Genomic DNA, 21551 nt, shown 5'->3' on the forward strand with positions numbered 1-21551 from the left:
AGTGTTACCTGCGTGGTGTGAGGGATGGAAGGACGGCCTGAGTGTTACCTGCGTGGTGTGAGGGATGGAAGGACGGCCTGAGTGTTACCTGCGTGGTGTGAGGGATGGGAGGACGGGCTGAGTGTTACCTGCGTGGTGTGAGGGATGGGAGGACGGGCTGAGTGTTACCTGCGTGGTGTGAGGGATGGAAGGACGGCCTGAGTGTTACCTGCGTGGTGTGAGGGATGGAAGGACGGCCTGAGTGTTACCTGCGTGGTGTGAGGGATGGAAGGACGGCCTGAGTGTTACCTGCGTGGTGTGAGGGATGGGAGGACGGGCTGAGTGTTACCTGCGTGGTGTGAGGGATGGAAGGACGGCCTGAGTGTTACCTGCGTGGTGTGAGGGATGGAAGGACGGCCTGAGTGTTGTGAGGGATGGAAGGACGGCCTGAGTGTTACCTGCGTGGTGTGAGGGATGGAAGGACGGCCTGAGTGTTACCTGCGTGGTGTGAGGGATGGGATGGGAGGACGGGCTGAGTGTTACCTGCGTGGTGTGAGGGATGAGAGGACGGGCTGAGTGTTACCTGCGTGGTGTGAGGGATGGGAGGACGGGCTGAGTGTTACCTGCGGGGTGTGAGGGATGGAAGGACGACCTGAGTGTTACCTGCGTGGTGTGAGGGATGGAAGGACGGCCTGAGTGTTACCTGCGTGGTGTGAGGGATGGGAGGACGGGCTGAGTGTTACCTGCGTGGTGTGAGGGATGGAAGGACGACCTGAGTGTTACCTGCGTGGTGTGAGGGATGGAAGGACGGCCTGAGTGTTACCTGCGTGGTGTGAGGGATGGAAGGACGGCCTGAGTGTTACCTGTGTGGTGTGAGGGATGGAAGGACGGCCTGAGTGTTACCTGCGTGGTGTGAGGGATGGGAGGACGGGCTGAGTGTTACCTGCGTGGTGTGAGGGATGGAAGGACGGCCTGAGTGTTACCTGCGTGGTGTGAGGGATGGAAGGACGGCCTGAGTGTTACCTGCGTGGTGTGAGGGATGGAAGGACGGCCTGAGTGTTACCTGCGTGGTGTGAGGGATGGAAGGATGGCCTGAGTGTTACCTGCGTGGTGTGAGGGATGGGAGGACGGCCTGAGTGTTACCTGCGTGGTGTGAGGGATGGGAGGACGGGCTGAGTGTTACCTGCGTGGTGTGAGGGATGGGAGGACGGGCTGAGTGTTACCTGCGTGGTGTGAGGGATGGAAGGACGACCTGAGTGTTACCTGCGTGGTGTGAGGGATGGGAGGACGACCTGAGTGTTACCTGCGTGGTGTGAGGGATGGAAGGACGGCCTGAGTGTTACCTGCGTGGTGTGAGGGATGGGAGGACGGGCTGAGTGTTACCTGCGTGGTGTGAGGGATGGGAGGACGGGCTGAGTGTTACCTGCGTGGTGTGAGGGATGGGAGGACGACCTGAGTGTTACCTGCGTGGTGTGAGGGATGGAAGGACGGCCTGAGTGTTACCTGCGTGGTGTGAGGGATGGGAGGACGGGCTGAGTGTTACCTGCGTGGTGTGAGGGATGGGAGGACGGGCTGAGTGTTACCTGCGTGGTGTGAGGGATGGGAGGACGGGCTGAGTGTTACCTGCGGGGTGTGAGGGATGGAAGGACGGCCTGAGTGTTACCTGCGTGGTGTGAGGGATGGGAGGACGGCCTGAGTGTTACCTGCGTGGTGTGAGGGATGGGAGGACGGGCTGAGTGTTACCTGCGTGGTGTGAGGGATGGAAGGACGACCTGAGTGTTACCTGCGTGGTGTGAGGGATGGGAGGACGGGCTGAGTGTTACCTGCGTGGTGTGAGGGATGGGAGGACGACCTGAGTGTTACCTGCGTGGTGTGAGGGATGGAAGGACGGCCTGAGTGTTACCTGCGTGGTGTGAGGGATGGGAGGACGGGCTGAGTGTTACCTGCGTGGTGTGAGGGATGGGAGGACGGGCTGAGTGTTACCTGCGTGGTGTGAGGGATGGGAGGACGGGCTGAGTGTTACCTGCGTGGTGTGAGGGATGGGAGGACGGGCTGAGTGTTACCTGCGGGGTGTGAGGGATGGAAGGACGACCTGAGTGTTACCTGCGTGGTGTGAGGGATGGGAGGACGGGCTGAGTGTTACCTGCGGGGTGTGAGGGATGGAAGGACGACCTGAGTGTTACCTGCGTGGTGTGAGGGATGGAAGGACGGCCTGAGTGTTACCTGCGTGGTGTGAGGGATGGAAGGACGGCCTGAGTGTTACCTGCGTGGTGTGAGGGATGGAAGGACGGGCTGAGTGTTACCTGCGTGGTGTGAGGGATGGGAGGACGGGCTGAGTGTTACCTGCGTGGTGTGAGGGATGGAAGGACGGGCTGAGTGATACCTGCATGGTGTGAGGGATGGAAGGACGGCCTGAGTGTTACCTGCGTGGTGTGAGGGATGGGAGGACGGCCTGAGTGCTACCTGCGTGGTGTGAGGAATGGAAGGACGGGCTGAGTGTTACCTGCGTGGTGTGAGGGATGGAAGGACGACCTGAGTGTTACCTGCGTGGTGTGAGGGATGGAAGGATGGCTTGAGTGTTACCTGCGTGGTGTGAGGGATGGAAGGACGGGCTGAGTGTTACCTGCGTGGTGTGAGGGATGGAAGGACGGCCTGAGTGTTACCTGCGTGGTGTGAGGGATGGGAGGACGGCCTGAGTGTTACCTGCGTGGTGTGAGGGATGGAAGGACGGCCTGAGTGTTACCTGCGTGGTGTGAGGGATGGGAGGACGGCCTGAGTGCTACCTGCGTGGTGTGAGGGATGGAAGGACGGCCTGAGTGTTACCTGCGTGGTGTGAGGGATGGAAGGACGGCTTGAGTGTTACCTGCGTGGTGTGAGGGATGGAAGGACGGCCTGAGTGTTACCTGCGTGGTGTGAGGGATGGGAGGACGACCTGAGTGTTACCTGCGTGGTGTGAGGGAGGGAAGGACGGCCTGAGTGTAACCTGCGTGGTGTGAGGGATGGGAGGACAGGCTGAGTGTTACCTGCGTGGTGTGAGGGATGGAAGGACGGGCTGAGTGTTACCTGCGTGGTGTGAGGGATGGAAGGACGGGCTGAGTGTTACCTGCGTGGTGTGAGGGATGGAAGGACGGCCTGAGTGTTACCTGCGTGGTGTGAGGGATGGAAGGACGGCCTGAGTGTTACCTGCGTGGTGTGAGGGATGGAAGGACAGGCTGAGTGTTACCTGCGTGGTGTGAGGGATGGAAGGACGGCCTGAGTGTTACCTGCGTGGTGTGAGGGATGGAAGGACGGGCTGAGTGTTACCTGCGTGGTGTGAGGGATGGAAGGACGGGCTGAGTGTTACCTGCGTGGTGTGAGGGATGGAAGGACGGGCTGAGTGTTACCTGCGTGGTGTGAGGGATGGAAGGAGAGGCTGAGTGTTACCTGCGTGGTGTGAGGGATGGGAGGACAGCCTGAGTGCTACCTGTGTGGTGTGAGGGATGGAAGGACGGCCTGAGTGTTACCTGCGTGGTGTGAGGGATGGAAAGACAGCCTGAGTGTTACCTGCGTGGTGTGAGGGATGGAAGGACGGCCTGAGTGTTACCTGCGTGGTGTGAGGGATGGAAGGACGGCCTGAGTGTTACCTGCGTGGTGTGAGGGATGGAAGGACGGGCTGAGTGTTACCTGCGTGGTGTGAGGGATGGAAGGACGGCCTGAGTGTTACCTGCGTGGTGTGAGGGATGGAAGGACGAGCTGAGTGTTACCTGCGTGGTGTGAGGGATGGAAGGACGAGCTGAGTGTTACCTGCGTGGGGTGAGGGATGGAAGGACAGGCTGAGTGTAACCTGCGTGGTGTGAGGGATGGCAGGACGACCTGAGTGTGTTACCTGCGTGGTGTGAGGGATGGAAGGACGGGCTGAGTGTTACCTGCGTGGTGTGAGGGATGGAAGGACGGGCTGAGTGTTACCTGCGTGGTGTGAGGGATGGAAGGACGGGCTGAGTGTTACCTGCGTGGTGTGAGGGATGGAAGGACGGGCTGAGTGTTACCTGCGTGGTGTGAGGGATGGAAGGACGGGCTGAGTGTTACCTGCGTGGTGTGAGGGATGGAAGGACGGGCTGAGTGTTACCTGCGTGGTGTGAGGGATGGAAGGACGGCCTGAGTGTTACCTGCGTGGTGTGAGGGATGGAAGGACGGCCTGAGTGTTAACTGCGTGGTGTGAGGGATGGAAGGACGGCCTGAGTGTTACCTGCGTGGTGTGAGGGATGGAAGGACGGCCTGAGTGTTACCTGCGTGGTGTGAGGGATGGGAGGACGGCCTGAGTGTTACCTGCGTGGTGTGAGGGATGGAAGGACGGGCTGAGTGTTACCTGCGTGGTGTGAGGGATGGGAGGACGGGCTGAGTGTTACCTGCGTGGTGTGAGGGATGGGAGGACGGCCTGAGTGTTACCTGCGTGGTGTGAGGGATGGAAGGACGGCCTGAGTGTTACCTGCGTGGTGTGAGGGATGGAAGGGCGGCCTGAGTGTTACATGCGTGGTGTGAGGGATGGAAGGACGGCCTGAGTGTTACCTGCGTGGTGTGAGGGATGGGAGGACGGCCTGAGTGTTACCTGCGTGGTGTGAGGGATGGAAGGACGGCCTGAGTGTTACCTGCGTGGTGTGAGGGATGGAAGGACGGCCTGAGTGTTACCTGCGTGGTGTGAGGGATGGAAGGACGGGCTGAGTGTTACCTGCGTGGTGTGAGGGATGGGAGGACGGCCTGAGTGTTACCTGCGTGGTGTGAGGGATGGAAGGACGGCCTGAGTGTTACCTGCGTGGTGTGAGGGATGGAAGGACGGCCTGAGTGTTACCTGCGTGGTGTGAGGGATGGAAGGACGGCCTGAGTGTTACCTGCGTGGTGTGAGGGATGGAAGGACGGCCTGAGTGTTACCTGCGTGGTGTGAGGGATGGAAGGACGGCCTGAGTGTTACCTGCGTGGTGTGAGGGATGGAAGGACGGGCTGAGTGTTACCTGCGTGGTGTGAGGGATGGAAGGACGGCCTGAGTGTTACCTGCGTGGTGTGAGGGATGGGAGGACGGCCTGAGTGTTACCTGCGTGGTGTGAGGGATGGAAGGACGGCCTGAGTGTTACCTGCGTGGTGTGAGGGATGGAAGGATGGGCTGAGTGTTACCTGCGTGGTGTGAGGGATGGGAGGACGGCCTGAGTGTTACCTGCGTGGTGTGAGGGATGGAAGGATGGGCTGAGTGTTACCTGCGTGGTGTGAGGGATGGGAGGACGGCCTGAGTGTTACCTGCGTGGTGTGAGGGATGGGAGGACGGCCTGAGTGTTACCTGCGTGGTGTGAGGGATGGAAGGACGGCCTGAGTGTTACCTGCGTGGTGTGAGGGATGGAAGGACGGCCTGAGTGTTACCTGCGTGGTGTGAGGGATGGAAGGATGGGCTGAGTGTTACCTGCGTGGTGTGAGGGATGGAAGGATGGGCTGAGTGTTACCTGCGTGGTGTGAGGGATGGAAGGATGGGCTGAGTGTTACCTGCGTGGTGTGAGGGATGGAAGGACAGCCTGAGTGTTACCTGCGTGGTGTGAGGGATGGAAGGATGGGCTGAGTGTTACCTGCGTGGTGTGAGGGATGGGAGGACGGCCTGAGTGTTACCTGCTTACTCTGCCTGTCTTTTCCAGGTAATAGTGATGGCCTGCCGAGAGGTGGAGCATGGGAAGGTGAGTAAATATTGTATCATACATATTGTGCTTTGTTGATGGTTAGAGATTTTGGGTACTTCATGGTTGAAGCTGGGGTGTGCGATTATAATTGAGATCCTTGTTTAAAACTTGGTTTGCATTAGAGTTAGAGCCAGGGTTTGTGGGTAGGATCGTGGCTCCTGCTTAGGGCTTTGTCCTTAGAAACAAGGTTTGGTCTTTGTTCTGGGATTTAGTGAAAAATTAATCATCTTCTACTGTGTTCTAATTACTCTTCCATAGAAAAAGTGTGAGCGTTACTGGTCTCTGGACGAGGGGCCTGCACAGTTTGGGCCATTCTCCATCTGCACGGTAAGTGTCTCTTGTCTGCTACATAGCTCTTGGTGAATAGAACAGTGAGGCGCTAACAGTCACTCAGACAGCTGGGGTGGATTCTGTGTCTTCCTTCTCCACGAGCTGTAAAAAAATGAATACAGATTCAATGGCGCATTGATTTCAAATGTCTCGAATGACCATGTGACTTTGGCAGGATTTAATAACTATTCACTTGTTGTTATTAAATCTTGACCATGTAAAATCTCTGACCCGAGACTCTCCCAGCTCCATAATCAGATTCTCTGCTCTTTTAACAGGCAGAGACGATTCAAGTGAATGCAGAGGTTGTGTGCCGAAATCTCCATGTCACATTCCAGGATGTGAGTATAAGTTTAAATGGTAGAGGGACTGAGCTCCCCCATCCTTGTAGGAGGCCGGATACAGAGCTCCCCTGTAACCGCAGCTGGTTCCCCTATTTACCACTATAACGTCTTACGGCATTGAACTTGGCAGTGACGGACCGCCTTGCACCCCGACTGTGTGCCTCTGCCAATCACTGCTTCCTAGATGTCGCTGAGTACCATAAGCACCGTAGCCCCTTAGCCGCCGCAGCTTGGCTGGGGTCTCGCCGTCCCTTCTCACCCTGGATCCAGCTCCCAGTGAGAAGACCTCTCCTCCAAGAGAGTATTGCAGTGTAGCTCTTACAAGAGCTAGTGATTGGATCCAGCTCCCAGTGAGAAGACCTCTCCTCCAAGAGAGTATTGCAGTGTAGCTCTTACAAGAGCTAGTGATTGGATCCAGCTCCCAGTGAGAAGACCTCTCCTCCAAGAGAGTATTGCAGTGTAGCTCTTACAAGAGCTAGTGATTATAGAAATCCAAAGAACAATCCCAGGAGCAGGGATTATAGCTGGTATAGTGGTTTCCTACAAGCATGAGATGAGGCTCTGTGTTGAGGGTGAACTGTTTTTTTGGTAGCCACAACTGGCCTTCTATGCAGGTTCCCATGAAAGGCGTTTACTTTAACCTATTCCATGGGCATTCCCCACTGGACCTGAGAATAGACCATGACAAAGTACATACTGTATTTACATTGGCTCTCAGGTCCAGGACACGCCCACACAAAACAGGATAATCCCTCCTCTGTGCCTGGGAGATAATTGAGTCAAGCACTGTATTAACTCAATTATCTCCAGACACAGAAAACCCCACAAAAGTGACATCTCTGATAGCCCTGTTCTGGGTGACCAACATATCCAAAAATTACCCAGATCAGAGCAGGGGTTCTGGAATAACTCAATTATCTCCAGGCAGAAAAAACACATATTTTTTATAAAACACAAAATCCCCACAATTATTACATCCCCTGATAGCCCTGATCTGGGTGACCAACAGCCAAAAATCACCCAGATCAGTTCAGGAATTCTATGGAAGTCACATTTTGACCGACCGCACGCATGGTCCCATGCCCAAAACATTTCCAGAGTATCAGGGCTTGCGGTCGTTTTTAGTTCGGTAGTTTGAAAACGAATAGTCTTACCCCGGAGTGTGTTCTCCTCATCTAGACTAATGATCCCACCGAACATTGCCCTTCTAAGTTGTATAGAACCGAACGCAGGCAATGATGGAAGTCCAGTGGTGTTCGGGAGTTTCTGTATCCAATTTTTAGTTCCATGAGAGTCATGCCCAAACACCGCTGCCTGCGTTCATGCGAACAAGATGGCCGCCACCTTGTGGTTGTTCATAGGAATTGCGGTCACCCAGACGAACAATTAGAACACTGCGGTGAGAAACGTTCCAAGTGTTAACAAGCTCCAGGGTGGTCTCTGGTTCGTGCGGTTGTTCGAATGCTGCTTCGTGAGTTCAAAGTGTCACTGAGTAAGTAATGTCAGAAGTCCAAAAGACACAAACAGTGGTTTTAACCAGGTTTTATCACAGGGGCCATAGTCACAGGGCAGGAGGCTGGCAAACAGGCTCCTCCAAAAACCAGTGGTAAGGTTACTTACACCACTGAACTCGATGACCAAACACTGCTGCCTGCGTTCGTGGGAACAAGATGACCGCCACCTCGTGGTCGTTCATGCAAACAGCGCCCACCCAGACGAACACTTGGAACATAGAATGTGACGGCAGATAAGAACCATTCGGCCCATCTAGTCTGCCCAGTTTTCTAAATACTTTCATTAGTCCCTGGCCTTATCTTATAGTTAGGATAGCCTTATGCCTATCCCACGCATGCTTAAACCCCCTCACTGTGTTAACCTCTACCACTTCAGCTGGAAGGCTATTCCATGCATCCACTACCCTCTCAGTAAAGTAATACTTCCTGATATTATTTTTAAACCTTTGTCCCTCTAATTTAAGACTATGTCCTCTTGTTGTGGTAGTTTTTCTTCTTTTAAATATAGTCTCCTCCTTTACTGTGTTGATTCCCTTTATGTATTTAAATGTTTCTATCATATCCCCCCTGTCTCGTCTTTCCTCCAAGCTATACATGTTAAGATCCTTTAACCATTCCTGGTAAGTTTTATCCTGCAATCCATGAACCAGTTTAGTAGCCCTTCTCTGAACTCTCTCTAAAGTATCAATATCCTTCTGGAGATACGGTCTCCAGTACTGCGTACAGTACTCCAAGTGAGGTCTCACCAGTGTTCTGTACAATGGCATGAGCACTTCCCTCTTTCTACTGCTAATACCTCTCCCTATACAACCAAGCATTCTGCTAGCATTTCCTGCTGCTCTATTACATTGTCTGCCTACCTTTAAGTCAGTCCTCAAGTCCTCACACTGTGGTGGAAAGTGTTACAAACTGTCAACTAGGTTTACCAAGCTCCCGGGTGGTCTCTGGTTCGTGCGCCTGTTCAGTTCCCAGACCAAATATAAAATCCCACGAACCTCCTTGTAGGAGGCCAGGTACAGAGCTCCCTCTCCTTGTAGGAGGCCAGGGACAGAGCTCCCTCTCCTTGTAGGAGGCCAGGGACAGAGCTCCCTCTCCTTGTAGGAGGCCAGGGACAGAGCTCCCTCTCCTTGTAGGAGGCCAGGGACAGAGCTCCCTCTCCTTGTAGGAGGCCAGGGACAGAGCTCCCTCTCCTTGTAGGAGGCCAGGGACAGAGCTCCCTCTCCTTGTAGGAGGCCAGGGACAGAGCTCCCTCTCCTTGTAGGAGGCCAGGGACAGAGCTCCCTCTCCTTGTAGGAGGCCAGGGACAGAGCTCCCTCTCCTTGTAGGAGGCCAGGGACAGAGCTCCCTCTCCTTGTAGGAGGCCAGGGACAGAGCTCCCTCTCCTTGTAGGAGGCCAGGGACAGAGCTCCCTCTCCTTGTAGGAGGCCAGGGACAGAGCTCCCTCTCCTTGTAGGAGGCCAGGGACAGAGCTCCCTCTCCTTGTAGGAGGCCAGGGACAGAGCTCCCTCTCCTTGTAGGAGGCCAGGGACAGAGCTCCCTCTCCTTGTAGGAGGCCAGGGACAGAGCTCCCTCTCCTTGTAGGAGGCCAGGGACAGAGCTCCCTCTCCTTGTAGGAGGCCAGGGACAGAGCTCCCTCTCCTTGTAGGAGGCCAGGGACAGAGCTCCCTCTCCTTGTAGGAGGCCAGGGACAGAGCTCCCTCTCCTTGTAGGAGGTCAGGGACAGAGCTCCCTCTCCTTGTAGGAGGCCAGGGACAGAGCTCCCTCTCCTTGTAGGAGGCCAGGGACAGAGCTCCCTCTCCTTGTAGGAGGCCAGGTACAGAGCTCCCTCTCCTTGTAGGAGGCCAGGTACAGAGCTCCCTCTCCTTGTAGGAGGTCAGGTACAGAGCTTCCTGGCAGAATGATCTAAAGAGGCGGGAAGTTATGTTGTTAATGAAACTCAGAATTATCTTCTATCAAATGTAGGAGCTGCGGGAGCTCCAGCAGTTTCAGTACGTGGCATGGCCTGATCGTGGAATTCCAGACTCCTACACCTGTTTCCTAGAGATGATCCAACTGGTACGCCAGTATCAGGGAGAGACATGCGTGCCAATGTGTGTGCACTGCAGGTAAGTGATTGTGAGGTGGGTGAGTGCAAGAATCTCTATTCTATTTTGTAGTAATAGCTGGATAATAAGAATATTTTTCATTTCAAACTTCCATTTGTTTCAAGGCACGGAGTATGATGTAATTATTCTGTATGGCACAGAGTATGATGTAATTATTCTATATGGCACGGAGTATGATGTAATTATTCTGTATGGCACAGAGTATGATGTAATTGTTGTGTATGGCACGGAGTATGATGTAATTATTGTGTATGGCACAGAGTATGATGTAATTATTGTGTATGGCACAGAGTATGATGTAATTATTGTGTATGGCACAGAGTATGATGTAATTATTGTGTATGGCACGGAGTATGATGTAATTATTCTGTATGGCACAGAGTATGATGTAATTATTGTGTATGGCACAGAGTATGATGTAATTATTCTGTATGGCACAGAGTATGATGTAATCATTCTGTATGGCACAGAGTATGATGTAATTATTCTGTATGGCACGGAGTATGATGTAATTATTCTATATGGCACAGAGTATGATGTAATTATTCTATATGGCACGGAGTATGATGTAATTATTCTGTATGGCACGGAGTATGATGTAATTATTCTGTATGGCACGGAGTATGATGTAATTATTCTGTATGGCACGGAGTATGATGTAATTATTCTGTATGGCACGGAGTATGATGTAATTATTCTGTATGGCACGGAGTATGATGTAATTATTCTGTATGGCACGGAGCAGGATGTAATTATTGTGTATGGCACAGAGTATGATGTAATTATTCTGTATGGCACGGAGCAGGATGTAATTATTCTGTATGGCACGGAGTATGATGTAATTATTGTGTATGGCACAGAGTATGATGTAATTATTCTGTATGGCACGGAGTAGAATGGCTTTAAAGGGACACTATAGTCAGCTGAACAACTTTAGCTTAATGAAGCGGTGTTGGTGTATAGAACATGCCCCTGCAGCCTCACTGCTCAATCCTCTGCCATTTAGGAGTTAAATCCCTTTGTTTATGAACCCTAGTCACACCTCCCTGCATGTGACTTGCACAGCCTTCCATAAACACTTCCTGTAAAGAGGGCCCTATTTAGGCTTTCTTTATTGCAAGTTCTGTTTAATTAAGATTTACTTATCCCCTGCTATGTTAATAGCTTGCTAGACCCTGCAAGAGCCTCCTGTATGCGATTAAAGTTCAATTTAGAGATTGAGATACAACTATTTAAGGTAAATTACATCTGTTTGAAAGTGAAACCAGTTTTTTTTTCATGCAGGCTCTGTCATAGCCAGGGGAGGTGTGGCTAGGGCTGCATAAACAGAAACAAAGTGATTTAACTCCTAAATGACAGTGAATTGAGCAGTGAAATTGCAGGGGAATGATCTATACACTAAAACTGCTTTATTTAGCTAAAGTAATTTAGGTGACTATAGTGTTCATTTAAATTGGATGCATGCCAGTAACATGTGCTTGCTCCCCTTCTTGCAGTGCAGGGTGTGGACGCACCGGGGTGATCTGTACAGTTGAATATATCCAGAGTCTTCTGCAACAACAGGTAGGTGAAGATTAAGTTCTGGTAAAGAATTTGGCGTTGCTGCATTACTGGAGGGAGGCTCTCCTGCTCATCTTTGCGTTCTGATCCATACTAACTAGTACTCCTCTGTATTTGGTCTGAACCCGAGGGACTTGCTCTGTTTGCCATGGTTGGGCACAGGATTTTCAGGTGAGAGGCAGTGATCTAACAGAGGGATAGGAAGAGGTGTATTACCAGACCATAGTGTCCGGGCTAGCGTAAAGCAGGAATTCGGAAATAGTAGGATTAGAATAAGAGAAGGCTACAGGCCAGGAAAGGAGCACAGAGGAACGTAAACAGGCCGGGTTAAGTACACAAGGGCAGGAGAGCAGAAGGGAAGTCAAGGCAAGCCGGGTCAAAATAACACTCAATGAACACGTACAAAATAGCACGAAGTACTCGGGAACAAGAAAGGCCCGGAGCAGCACTTTAAATAGTGATTGAATAAGACGTAACTGTAGCAGGCCTACTGACCACTCGCCTGGTTGTCCTTGTTCAGTCACGTCAGTTATAGTATGGAGAGACCCATTTCCCACTCAGTTACCGGACGACACACCGTTCCAGGGGTACAACAACAACTTTATTGGCCACACTCAGCTTTATACTTTCCCCGTGCAAGGGGTGGATCACATATAACGACAATGTCCCCTCCCAGGGTCCTCCCCCTCCCAGGGGTCTCCAGTAACTTTGTACCCTGTTCCCGCCACCCATCCTCAGGGTTTCCCACATCCGGTGGGTCTTCATCTCATGAGCCTCTGTACCTGGGAGTCCCAGCGCGGGAAAGCTGCCCACCTCTGACTCCCTGCCACAGAATGCCAAACTGCCATTGTCCCCAAGAGTGTCCCCACCAACTTCAGGTACACCCAGAACGGTAACTGCCACAGGGTCCCTGGGTGCCTCCTCTCGTGTATGCGTGTATGCGAACGGCAGCTGACCACTTATTAATGACTTCCCTTGCGGTTTCACACTTATGTTGCCAAGGTGCAATGAGGAGGTCCTCGTTCGGGAACCAATCCACAAATACTACCCCTAGATGGCGTTCGTCTAACAAAGGGGCCGCCACCCAGGCTTTCCTTGCGGTTTGTGGTTTCGACACCTCGTTACAAGGTGTGAACGTTCTAAGACAACCTTCTAAATGAGGTTGCTTGGTGGTCCCCATTCGGGAGGTGAACGGAGCCTAACGGGGAGCAGGTAAAACACAGGAATACAATACCATACAGGGGAAAACACAGAGAATATCTCCTAGCAATTCACGAACAGGCAGCGGTCCCGTCACAGTAACGAGGAAACAATCTTGAAATCTTCCCAGAAGAGCAAGTTTCACAGTCGCACAGCATTGAAGGAAACCTATTGTAAAACCGTTTTAGAGGGCATATACCTCCTGTGCAGGAGTCATAGACTCCTATATCTTCCAGTGGAACTGTGGACTGTTCAGTGTGCAGAGGCAGAAACTGTCAGGACGGGGAAAGCTCCTCGCCAATATTGCCAAATTGCCCTATGGCCAATGCTATCCTGCATCTTTGCACCGCCAAACTTATTGCTCTGTATAAACTCTGGCTCCCCGGGGGCATTGCTCTGTATAAACTCAGGCTCCCCGGGGCCGTTGCTTTGTATAAGCTGTATTGGCTCTCCAGCATTGCATTGCTCTGTATTGGCTCTTTGGCGTTGCGTTGCTCTGTATAAGCTGTATTGGCTCTCTGGCGGGGTCGTTGCTCTGTATTGGCTCCCCGGGGGCATTGCTCTGTATAAGCTGTATTGGCTCTCTGGCGGGGTCGTTGCTCTGTATTGGCTCTCCGGGGGCATTGCTCTGTATAAGCTGTATTGGCTCCCCGGCGTTGCGTTGCTCTGTATAAGCTGTATTGGCTCCCCGGGGGGGCTGTTGCTCTGTATTGGCTCCCCGGCGGGGCCGTTGCTCTGTATTGGCTCCCCGGCGGGGTCGTTGCTCTGTATTGGCTCCCCGGCATTGCATTGCTCTGTATAAGCTGTATTGGCTCCCCGGCATTGCGTTGCTCTGTATTGGCTCCCCGGGGGCATTGCTCTGTATAAGCTGTATTGGCTCCCCGGCGGGGCCATTGCTCTGTATTGGCTCCCCGACGGGGCCGTTGCTCTGTATTGGCTCCCCGGCGTTGCGTTGCTCTGTATTGGCTCCCCGGGGGCATTGCTCTGTATAAGCTGTATTGGCTCCCCGGCGGGGCCGTTGCTCTGTATTGGCTCCCCGGCGGGGCCGTTGCTCTGTATTGGCTCCCCGGCGGGGCCGTTGCTCTGTATTGGCTCCCCGGCGGGGCCGTTGCTCTGTATTGGCTCCCCGGCGGGGCCGTTGCTCTGTATTGGCTCCCCGGCGGGGCCGTTGCTCTGTATTGGCTCCCCGGCGTTGCGTTGCTCTGTATTGGCTCCCCGGGGGCATTGCTCTGTATAAGCTGTATTGGCTCCCCGGCGGGGCCGTTGCTCTGTATTGGCTCCCCGGCGGGGCCGTTGCTCTGTATTGGCTCCCCGGCGGGGCCGTTGCTCTGTATAAGCTGTATTGGCTCCCCGGCAGGGCCGTTGCTCTGTATTGGCTCCCCGGCAGGGCTGTTGCTCTGTATTGGCTCCCCGGCGGGGCCGTTGCTCTGTATTGGCTCCCCGGCAGGGCTGTTGCTCTGTATTGGCTCTCCGGCGTTGCGTTGCTCTGTATTGGCTCCCCGGGGCCGTTGCTCTGTATAAGCTGTATTGGCTCCCCGGCGGGGCCGTTGCTCTGTATTGGCTCCCCGGCAGGGCTGTTGCTCTGTATTGGCTTACCCTGTGTGTTTTTCAGAGGGTTCCAAGTGATTTCAGTATTTATTCTGTTGTGATGGAAATAAGACGTCAGAGGCCATCAGCCGTGCAGACTAAGGTAATTCAATTTCTGTCACTGCACCCCGTGTGTGTGTGTGTGTACCCCTCCGTTATGACCAGTGTACGTGGTTCAAGTCTCTCACTATAATTCTCTCACAGGAACAGTATGACTTTCTGTATCACGCCATCACTGAAATGTTTGAAAAGCAGCTGAAGGTGAATCCGAATTATGAGAATCTGACCTCGGTGAGCTCCGTGAACAGAAATGTCACAATGGGCTCCGATAAAAGTGACAATAATAAAGAAAAGGGTTCATTTAATTTTCTTATATTCCAGGGTGTCCCACGCAGGGTTAATGTGACAGTATACTGATAGAGAGCGGGGTGTCCCACACAGGGTTAATGTGACAGTATACTGATAGAGAGCGGGATGTCCCACACAGGGTTAATGTGACAGTATACTGATAGAGAGCGGGGTGTCCCACGCAGGGTTAATGTGACACTATACTGATAGAGAGCAGGGTGTCCCACGCAGGGTTAATGTGACAGTATACTGATAGAGAGCACGTTGGGCCCACGCAGGGTTAATGTGACACTATACTGATAGAGAGCAGGGTGTCCCACACAGGGTTAATGTGACAGTATACTGATAGAGAGCAGGGTGTCCCACGCAGGGTTAATGTGACAGTATACTGATAGAGAGCACGTTGGACCCACGCAGTGTTAATGTGACACTATACTGATAGAGAGCAGGGTGTCCCACACAGGGTTAATGTGACAGTATACTGATAGAGAGCAGGGTGTCCCACGCAGGGTTAATGTGACAGTATACTGATGGAGAGCATGGTGTCCCACGCAGGGTTAATGTGACACTATACTGATAGAGAGTGGGGTGTCCCACACAGGGTTAATGTGACACTATACTGATAGAGAGCAGGGTGTCCCACGCAGGGTTAATGTGACAGTATACTGATAGAGAGCAGGGTGTCCCACGCAGGGTTAATGTGACAGTATAGTGATAGAGAGCAGGGTGTCCCACACAGGGTTAATGTGACAGTATACTGATGGAGAGCATGGTGTCCCACGCAGGGTTAATGTGACACTATACTGATAGAGAGTGGGGTGTCCCACACAGGGTTAATGTGACACTATACTGATAGAGAGCAGGGTGTCCCACACAGGGTTAATGTGACAGTATACTGATGGAGAGCATGGTGTCCCACGCAGGGTTAATGTGACACTATACTGATAGAGAGTGGGGTGTCCCACGCAGGGTTAATGTGACACTATACTGATAGAGAGCAGGGTGTCCCACACAGGGTTAATGTGACAGTATACTGATAGAGAGCAGGGTGTCCCACGCAGGGTTAATGTGACACTATACTGATAGAGAGTGGGGTGTCCCACGCAGGGTTAATGTGACACTATACTGATAGAGAGCAGGGTGTCCCACACAGGGTTAATGTGACAGTATACTGATAGAGAGCACGTTGGGCCCACGCAGGGTTAATGTGACAATATGCTGAAAGAGAGCACGTTGGGCCCACGCAGGGTTAATGTGACAGTAGACTGATAGAGAGCAGGGTGTCCCACGCAGGGTTAATGTGACAGTATACTGATAGAGAGCACGTTGGGCCCACACAGGGTTAACGTGACAGTATGCTGATAGAGAGCACGTTGGGCCCACGTAGGGTTAATGTGACAGTATACTGATAGAGAGCAGGGTGTCCCACACAGGGTTAATGTGACAGTATACTGATAGAGAGCAGGGTGTCCCACGCAGGGTTAATGTGACAGTATACTGATAGAGAGCAGGGTGTCCCACGCAGGGTTAATGTGACAGTATAGTGATAGAGAGTGGGGTGTCCCACACAGGGTTAATGTGACAGTATACTAATAGAGAGCGAGGTGACCCACACAGGGTTAATGTGACAGTATACTGATAGAGAGCAGGGTGTCCCACGCAGGGTTAATGTGATCGTATACTGATAGAGCGAGGTGTCCCACACAGGGTTAATGTGACAGTATGCTGATAGAAAGCACGTTGGGCCCACGCAGGGTTAATGTGACAGTATACTGATAGAGAGCAGGGTGTCCCACGCAGGGTTAATGTGACAGTATACTGATAGAGAGCAGGGTGTCCCACACAGGGTTAATGTGACAGTATACTGATAGAGAGCAGGGTGTCCCACGCAGGGTTAATGTGACAGTATGCTGATAGAGAGCAGGGTGTCCCACGCAGGGTTAATGTGACAGTATAGTGATAGAGAGCAGGGTGTCCCACACAGGGTTAATGTGACAGTATGCTGATAGAGAGCAGGGTGTCCCACGCAGGGTTAATGTGACAGTATAGTGATAGAGAGCAGGGTGTCCCACACAGGGTGAATGTGACAGTATGCTGATAGAGAGCAGGGTGTCCCACGCAGGGTTAATGTGACAGTATGCTGATAGAAAGCACGTTGGGCCCACACAGGGTTAATGTGACAGTATACTGATAGAGAGCAGGGTGTCCCACGCAGGGTTTATGTGACAGTATACTGATAGAGAGCAGGGTGTCCCACGCAGGGTTAATGTGACAGTATACTGATAGAGAGCAGGGTGTCCCACGCAGGGTTAATGTGACAGTATACTGATAGAGAGCACGTTGGGCCCACACAGGGTTAATGTGACAGTATACTGATAGAGAGCAGGGTGTCCCACGCAGAGTTAATGTGACAGTATACTGATAGAGAGCAGGGTGTCCCACGCAGGGTTAATGTGACAGTATACTGATAGAGAGCAGGGTGTCCCACGCAGGGTTAATGTGACAGTATACTGATAGAGAGCAGGGTGTCCCACGCAGGGTTAATGTGACAGTATACTGATAGAGAGCAGGGTGTCCCACGCAGAGTTAATGTGACAGTATACTGATAGAGAGCAGGGTGTCCCACGCAGGGTTAATGTGACCGTATACTGATAGAGAGCAGGGTGTCCCACGCAGAGTTAATGTGACAGTATACTGATAGAGAGCAGGGTGTCCCACGCAGGGTTAATGTGACAGTATACTGATAGAGAGCACGTTGGGCCCATAGGGTTAATTTGACAGTATACTGATAGAGAGCAGGGTGTCCCACGCAGAGTTAATGTGACAGTATACTGATAGAGAGCAGGGTGTCCCACGCAGGGTTAATGTGACAGTATACTGATAGAGAGCAGGGTGTCCCACGCAGAGTTAATGTGACAGTATACTGATAGAGAGCAGGGTGTCCCACGCAGAGTTAATGTGACAGTATACTGAAAGAGAGCAGGGTGTCCCACGCAGAGTTAATGTGACAGTATACTGATAGAGAGCAGGGTGTCCCACGCAGGGTTAATGTGACAGTATACTGATAGAGAGCAGGGTGTCCCACGCAGAGTTAATGTGACAGTATACTGATAGAGAGCAGGGTGTCCCACGCAGGGTTAATGTGACAGTATACTGATAGATCGCAGGGTGTCCCACGCAGGGTTAATGTGACAGTATACTGATAGAGAGCAGGGTGTCCCACGCAGGGTTAATGTGACAGTATACTGATAGAGAGCAGGGTGTCCCACGCAGAGTTAATGTGACAGTATACTGATAGAGAGCAGGGTGTCCCACGCAGGGTTAATGTGACAGTATACTGATAGAGAGCAGGGTGTCCCACGCAGAGTTAATGTGACAGTATACTGATAGAGAGCAGGGTGTCCCACGCAGAGTTAATGTGACAGTATACTGATAGAGAGCAGGGTGTCCCACGCAGAGTTAATGTGACAGTATACTGATAGAGAGCAGGGTGTCCCACGCAGGGTTAATGTGACAGTATACTGATAGAGAGCAGGGTGTCCCACGCAGGGTTAATGTGACAGTATACTGATAGAGAGCAGGGTGTCCCACGCAGGGTTAATGTGACAGTATACTGATAGAGAGCAGGGTGTCCCACGCAGAGTTAATGTGACAGTATACTGATAGAGAGCAGGGTGTCCCACGCAGGGTTAATGTGACAGTATACTGATAGAGAGCAGGGTGTCCCACGCAGGGTTAATGTGACAGTATACTGATAGAGAGCAGGGTGTCCCACGCAGGGTTAATGTGACAGTATACTGATAGAGAGCAGGGTGTCCCACGCAGAGTTAATGTGACAGTATACTGATAGAGAGCAGGGTGTCCCACGCAGGGTTAATGTGACAGTATACTGATAGAGAGCAGGGTGTCCCACGCAGAGTTAATGTGACAGTATACTGATAGAGAGCAGGGTGTCCCACGCAGGGTTAATGTGACAGTATACTGATAGATCGCAGGGTGTCCCACGCAGGGTTAATGTGACAGTATACTGATAGATCGCAGGGTGTCCCACGCAGGGTTAATGTGACAGTATACTGATAGAGAGCAGGGTGTCCCACGCAGGGTTAATGTGACAGTATACTGATAGAGAGCAGGGTGTCCCACGCAGGGTTAATGTGACAGTATACTGATAGAGAGCAGGGTGTCCCACGCAGGGTTAATGTGACAGTATACTGATAGAGAGCAGGGTGTCCCACGCAGGGTTAATGTGACAGTATACTGATAGAGAGCAGGGTGTCCCACGCAGGGTTAATGTGACAGTATACTGATAGAGAGCAGGGTGTCCCACGCAGGGTTAATGTGACAGTATACTGATAGAGAGCAGGGTGTCCCACGCAGGGTTAATGTGACAGTATACTGATAGAGAGCAGGGTGTCCCACGCAGAGTTAATGTGACAGTATACTGATAGAGAGCACGTTGGGCCCACGCAGGGTTAATGTGACAGTATACTAATAGAGAGCGAGGTGTCCCACGCAGGGTTAATGTGACAGTATACTGATAGAGAGCAGGGTGTCCCACGCAGGGTTAATGTGACAGTATACTGATAGAGAGCAGGGTGTCCCACGCAGGGTTAATGTGACAGTATACTGATAGAGAGCACGTTGGGCCCACGCAGGGTTAATGTGACAGTATACTAATAGAGAGCGAGGTGTCCCACGCAGGGTTAATGTGACAGTATACTGATAGAGAGCAGGGTGTCCCACGCAGGGTTAATGTGACAGTATACTGATAGAGAGCAGGGTGTCCCACGCAGGGTTAATGTGACAGTATACTGATAGAGAGCAGGGTGTCCCACGCAGGGTTAATGTGACAGTATACTGATAGAGAGCAGGGTGTCCCACGCAGAGTTAATGTGACAGTATACTGATAGAGAGCAGGGTGTCCCACGCAGGGTTAATGTGACAGTATACTGATAGAGAGCAGGGTGTCCCACGCAGGGTTAATGTGACAGTATACTGATAGAGAGCAGGGTGTCCCACGCAGGGTTAATGTGACAGTATACTGATAGAGAGCAGGGTGTCCCACGCAGGGTTAATGTGACAGTATACTGATAGAGAGCACGTTGGGCCCATAGGGTTAATTTGAAGTGTAAAAGAGGAAGAGAGATTTCCTGACGTTGCTCGATGATTTTGTGAGACGCCTCCCTCTCACCATTTCTCTTCCCACAGAATCGAGCTCCGTTCTATGACGATGCCTGCAGCTCAGTGAGCCAGCCACGCACAGTGACCAATCCACAGCAGGTGCTCAGATCAAGGTAGGACACGCTGCATGCTGTCACAGAGCTGGGCATTCGGCGTCATGGAGCACACACTGATAATTTGGGAATGTCTCTCTCTTGTGCTCTGGGGCCTCAGAACGTCACCAGCTATATTGGGCTGAATGTCGCAGTTCAGATTTGAATTAATGTTTTATTAACGTGTGTGTATAATGTTTCCCTATTTAAGCCCACTGCAGTGGTTATGGTGCCAGCCTATCCCTTGTGCAGTCCTCTCGTTTTGTTTTCAAGTAGTGGAACAAAAACTGAGGTTGTCTGGGCGTCCGCAGCCCCTTTTTCAGACTCTTGCTATATTTCTTTAATACTATAAATTTTGTGTGAATTTGTGTGTCGTTCATTGGCTGAGCATGTCAGGTGACCATCAACCATCAATGCCATTTAGCCCTGGACAAAATGGACACTGTAAGTAGAGCAATATACAGGGTGAGGCGTTCGGTGAGAAGTGGTTATGGTGATTAGTGTCCCTTTAAGGATGTTTTCGTATCATGGTAGGATCTTTTATCTCCATGTTGGGACTACGAGTCCTATTCATTGTTCTATTTAATGAATGTCTCCACTTGTCTCTACAGCTTCTCTCTGCCCCTGGACCATCAGTCTCCAGTACACCCTGTGCATTCGGCCATGAGCGAAACATACGCCGTGATACGCCGTCCCACAGCTGCTGTGAGCCCCCCTGTGCCCCAAGCCCCCCGTGCTGCCTTGACCACAGAATATGATAATATCAACCAGTGCATGACCCCCCCAGAACTGAGCAATCCTGTGTACAGCATTGTGGTGCCCAAGTCTAACCGGGCCTCAGCTCTTGTTTTGACTCCATCTACAGCGTCCATCTCATCGTCCTATGCGTATGCTGAAATGCCGAGTTCAGCAGAGGTTACTACAGCTGAATACACCCACGTGGCAACACCCAGCACAGGTAACAGGTCTCACCCCACTGCTAATGAGCTCATTGTGCTACTTTTTACCAGGGGAGGTGGAGTAAGACTAAGGATCAGGCTAGGTCTGTTTGGCATTAGTAGCTTTATTGAAGAATCGCTACGGTTACCAAGGAAACATGGCACCAGGATATCACGGCGTGGGGCCTATCTCCAACCCCTCCGTTATCAGCAAGGCAGCCAGTGTGTCCCCTCTGAAAATCCAGCATTCTCAGGGTTATGTTACTACACAGAGAATTCAAAGTCAATTTAAAGGGCAAAATAGCGAAAAAATGAAAACTGAAAAAATTATCTTTTTAGACTATATAACCGTGCGGGAGGAGACAAATCTGGTTATAATAAAACCGTGCAGGAGGAGACGAGTCGGGTTATAATAACACAAAGTGCGGGAGAATACAGGTAGGGATATAACGCACAATGTGGGAGGAGACAGGTAGGGATATAACGCACAATGTGGGAGGAGACAGGAAGGGATATAACGCACAATGTGGGAGGAGACGGGTCGGGTTATAATAACACACAGTGTGGGAGCAGACCGGTCAGGTTATAATAACACACAGTGCGGGAGAAGACAGGTAGGGATACAACGCACAATGTGGGAGGACACAGGAAGGGATATAACGCACAATGTGGGAGGAGAC

The 21551-nt window shown here is 51.8% G+C and overlaps 1 protein-coding gene across 1 annotated transcript in view; it reads left to right on the forward strand.

Annotated features, from left to right (window-relative positions):
• PTPN18 (protein tyrosine phosphatase non-receptor type 18) overlaps positions 1–21551 on the forward strand; it is a 46136-nt gene that overhangs the window by 9215 nt on the left and 15370 nt on the right. Inside the window, exons 5-13 of the mRNA XM_063433149.1 lie at positions 5631–5669; positions 5931–5999; positions 6281–6343; positions 9823–9965; positions 11462–11528; positions 14338–14415; positions 14517–14603; positions 19869–19954; positions 20545–20891. Coding sequence (XP_063289219.1) covers positions 5631–5669; positions 5931–5999; positions 6281–6343; positions 9823–9965; positions 11462–11528; positions 14338–14415; positions 14517–14603; positions 19869–19954; positions 20545–20891 — 979 coding nt within the window. The remainder of the gene's footprint in view (positions 1–5630; positions 5670–5930; positions 6000–6280; positions 6344–9822; positions 9966–11461; positions 11529–14337; positions 14416–14516; positions 14604–19868; positions 19955–20544; positions 20892–21551) is intronic.

Source organism: Pelobates fuscus, chromosome 9, assembly GCF_036172605.1.
Source record: "Pelobates fuscus isolate aPelFus1 chromosome 9, aPelFus1.pri, whole genome shotgun sequence".
In the NCBI taxonomy this organism is placed as follows: Eukaryota; Metazoa; Chordata; class Amphibia; order Anura; family Pelobatidae; genus Pelobates; species Pelobates fuscus.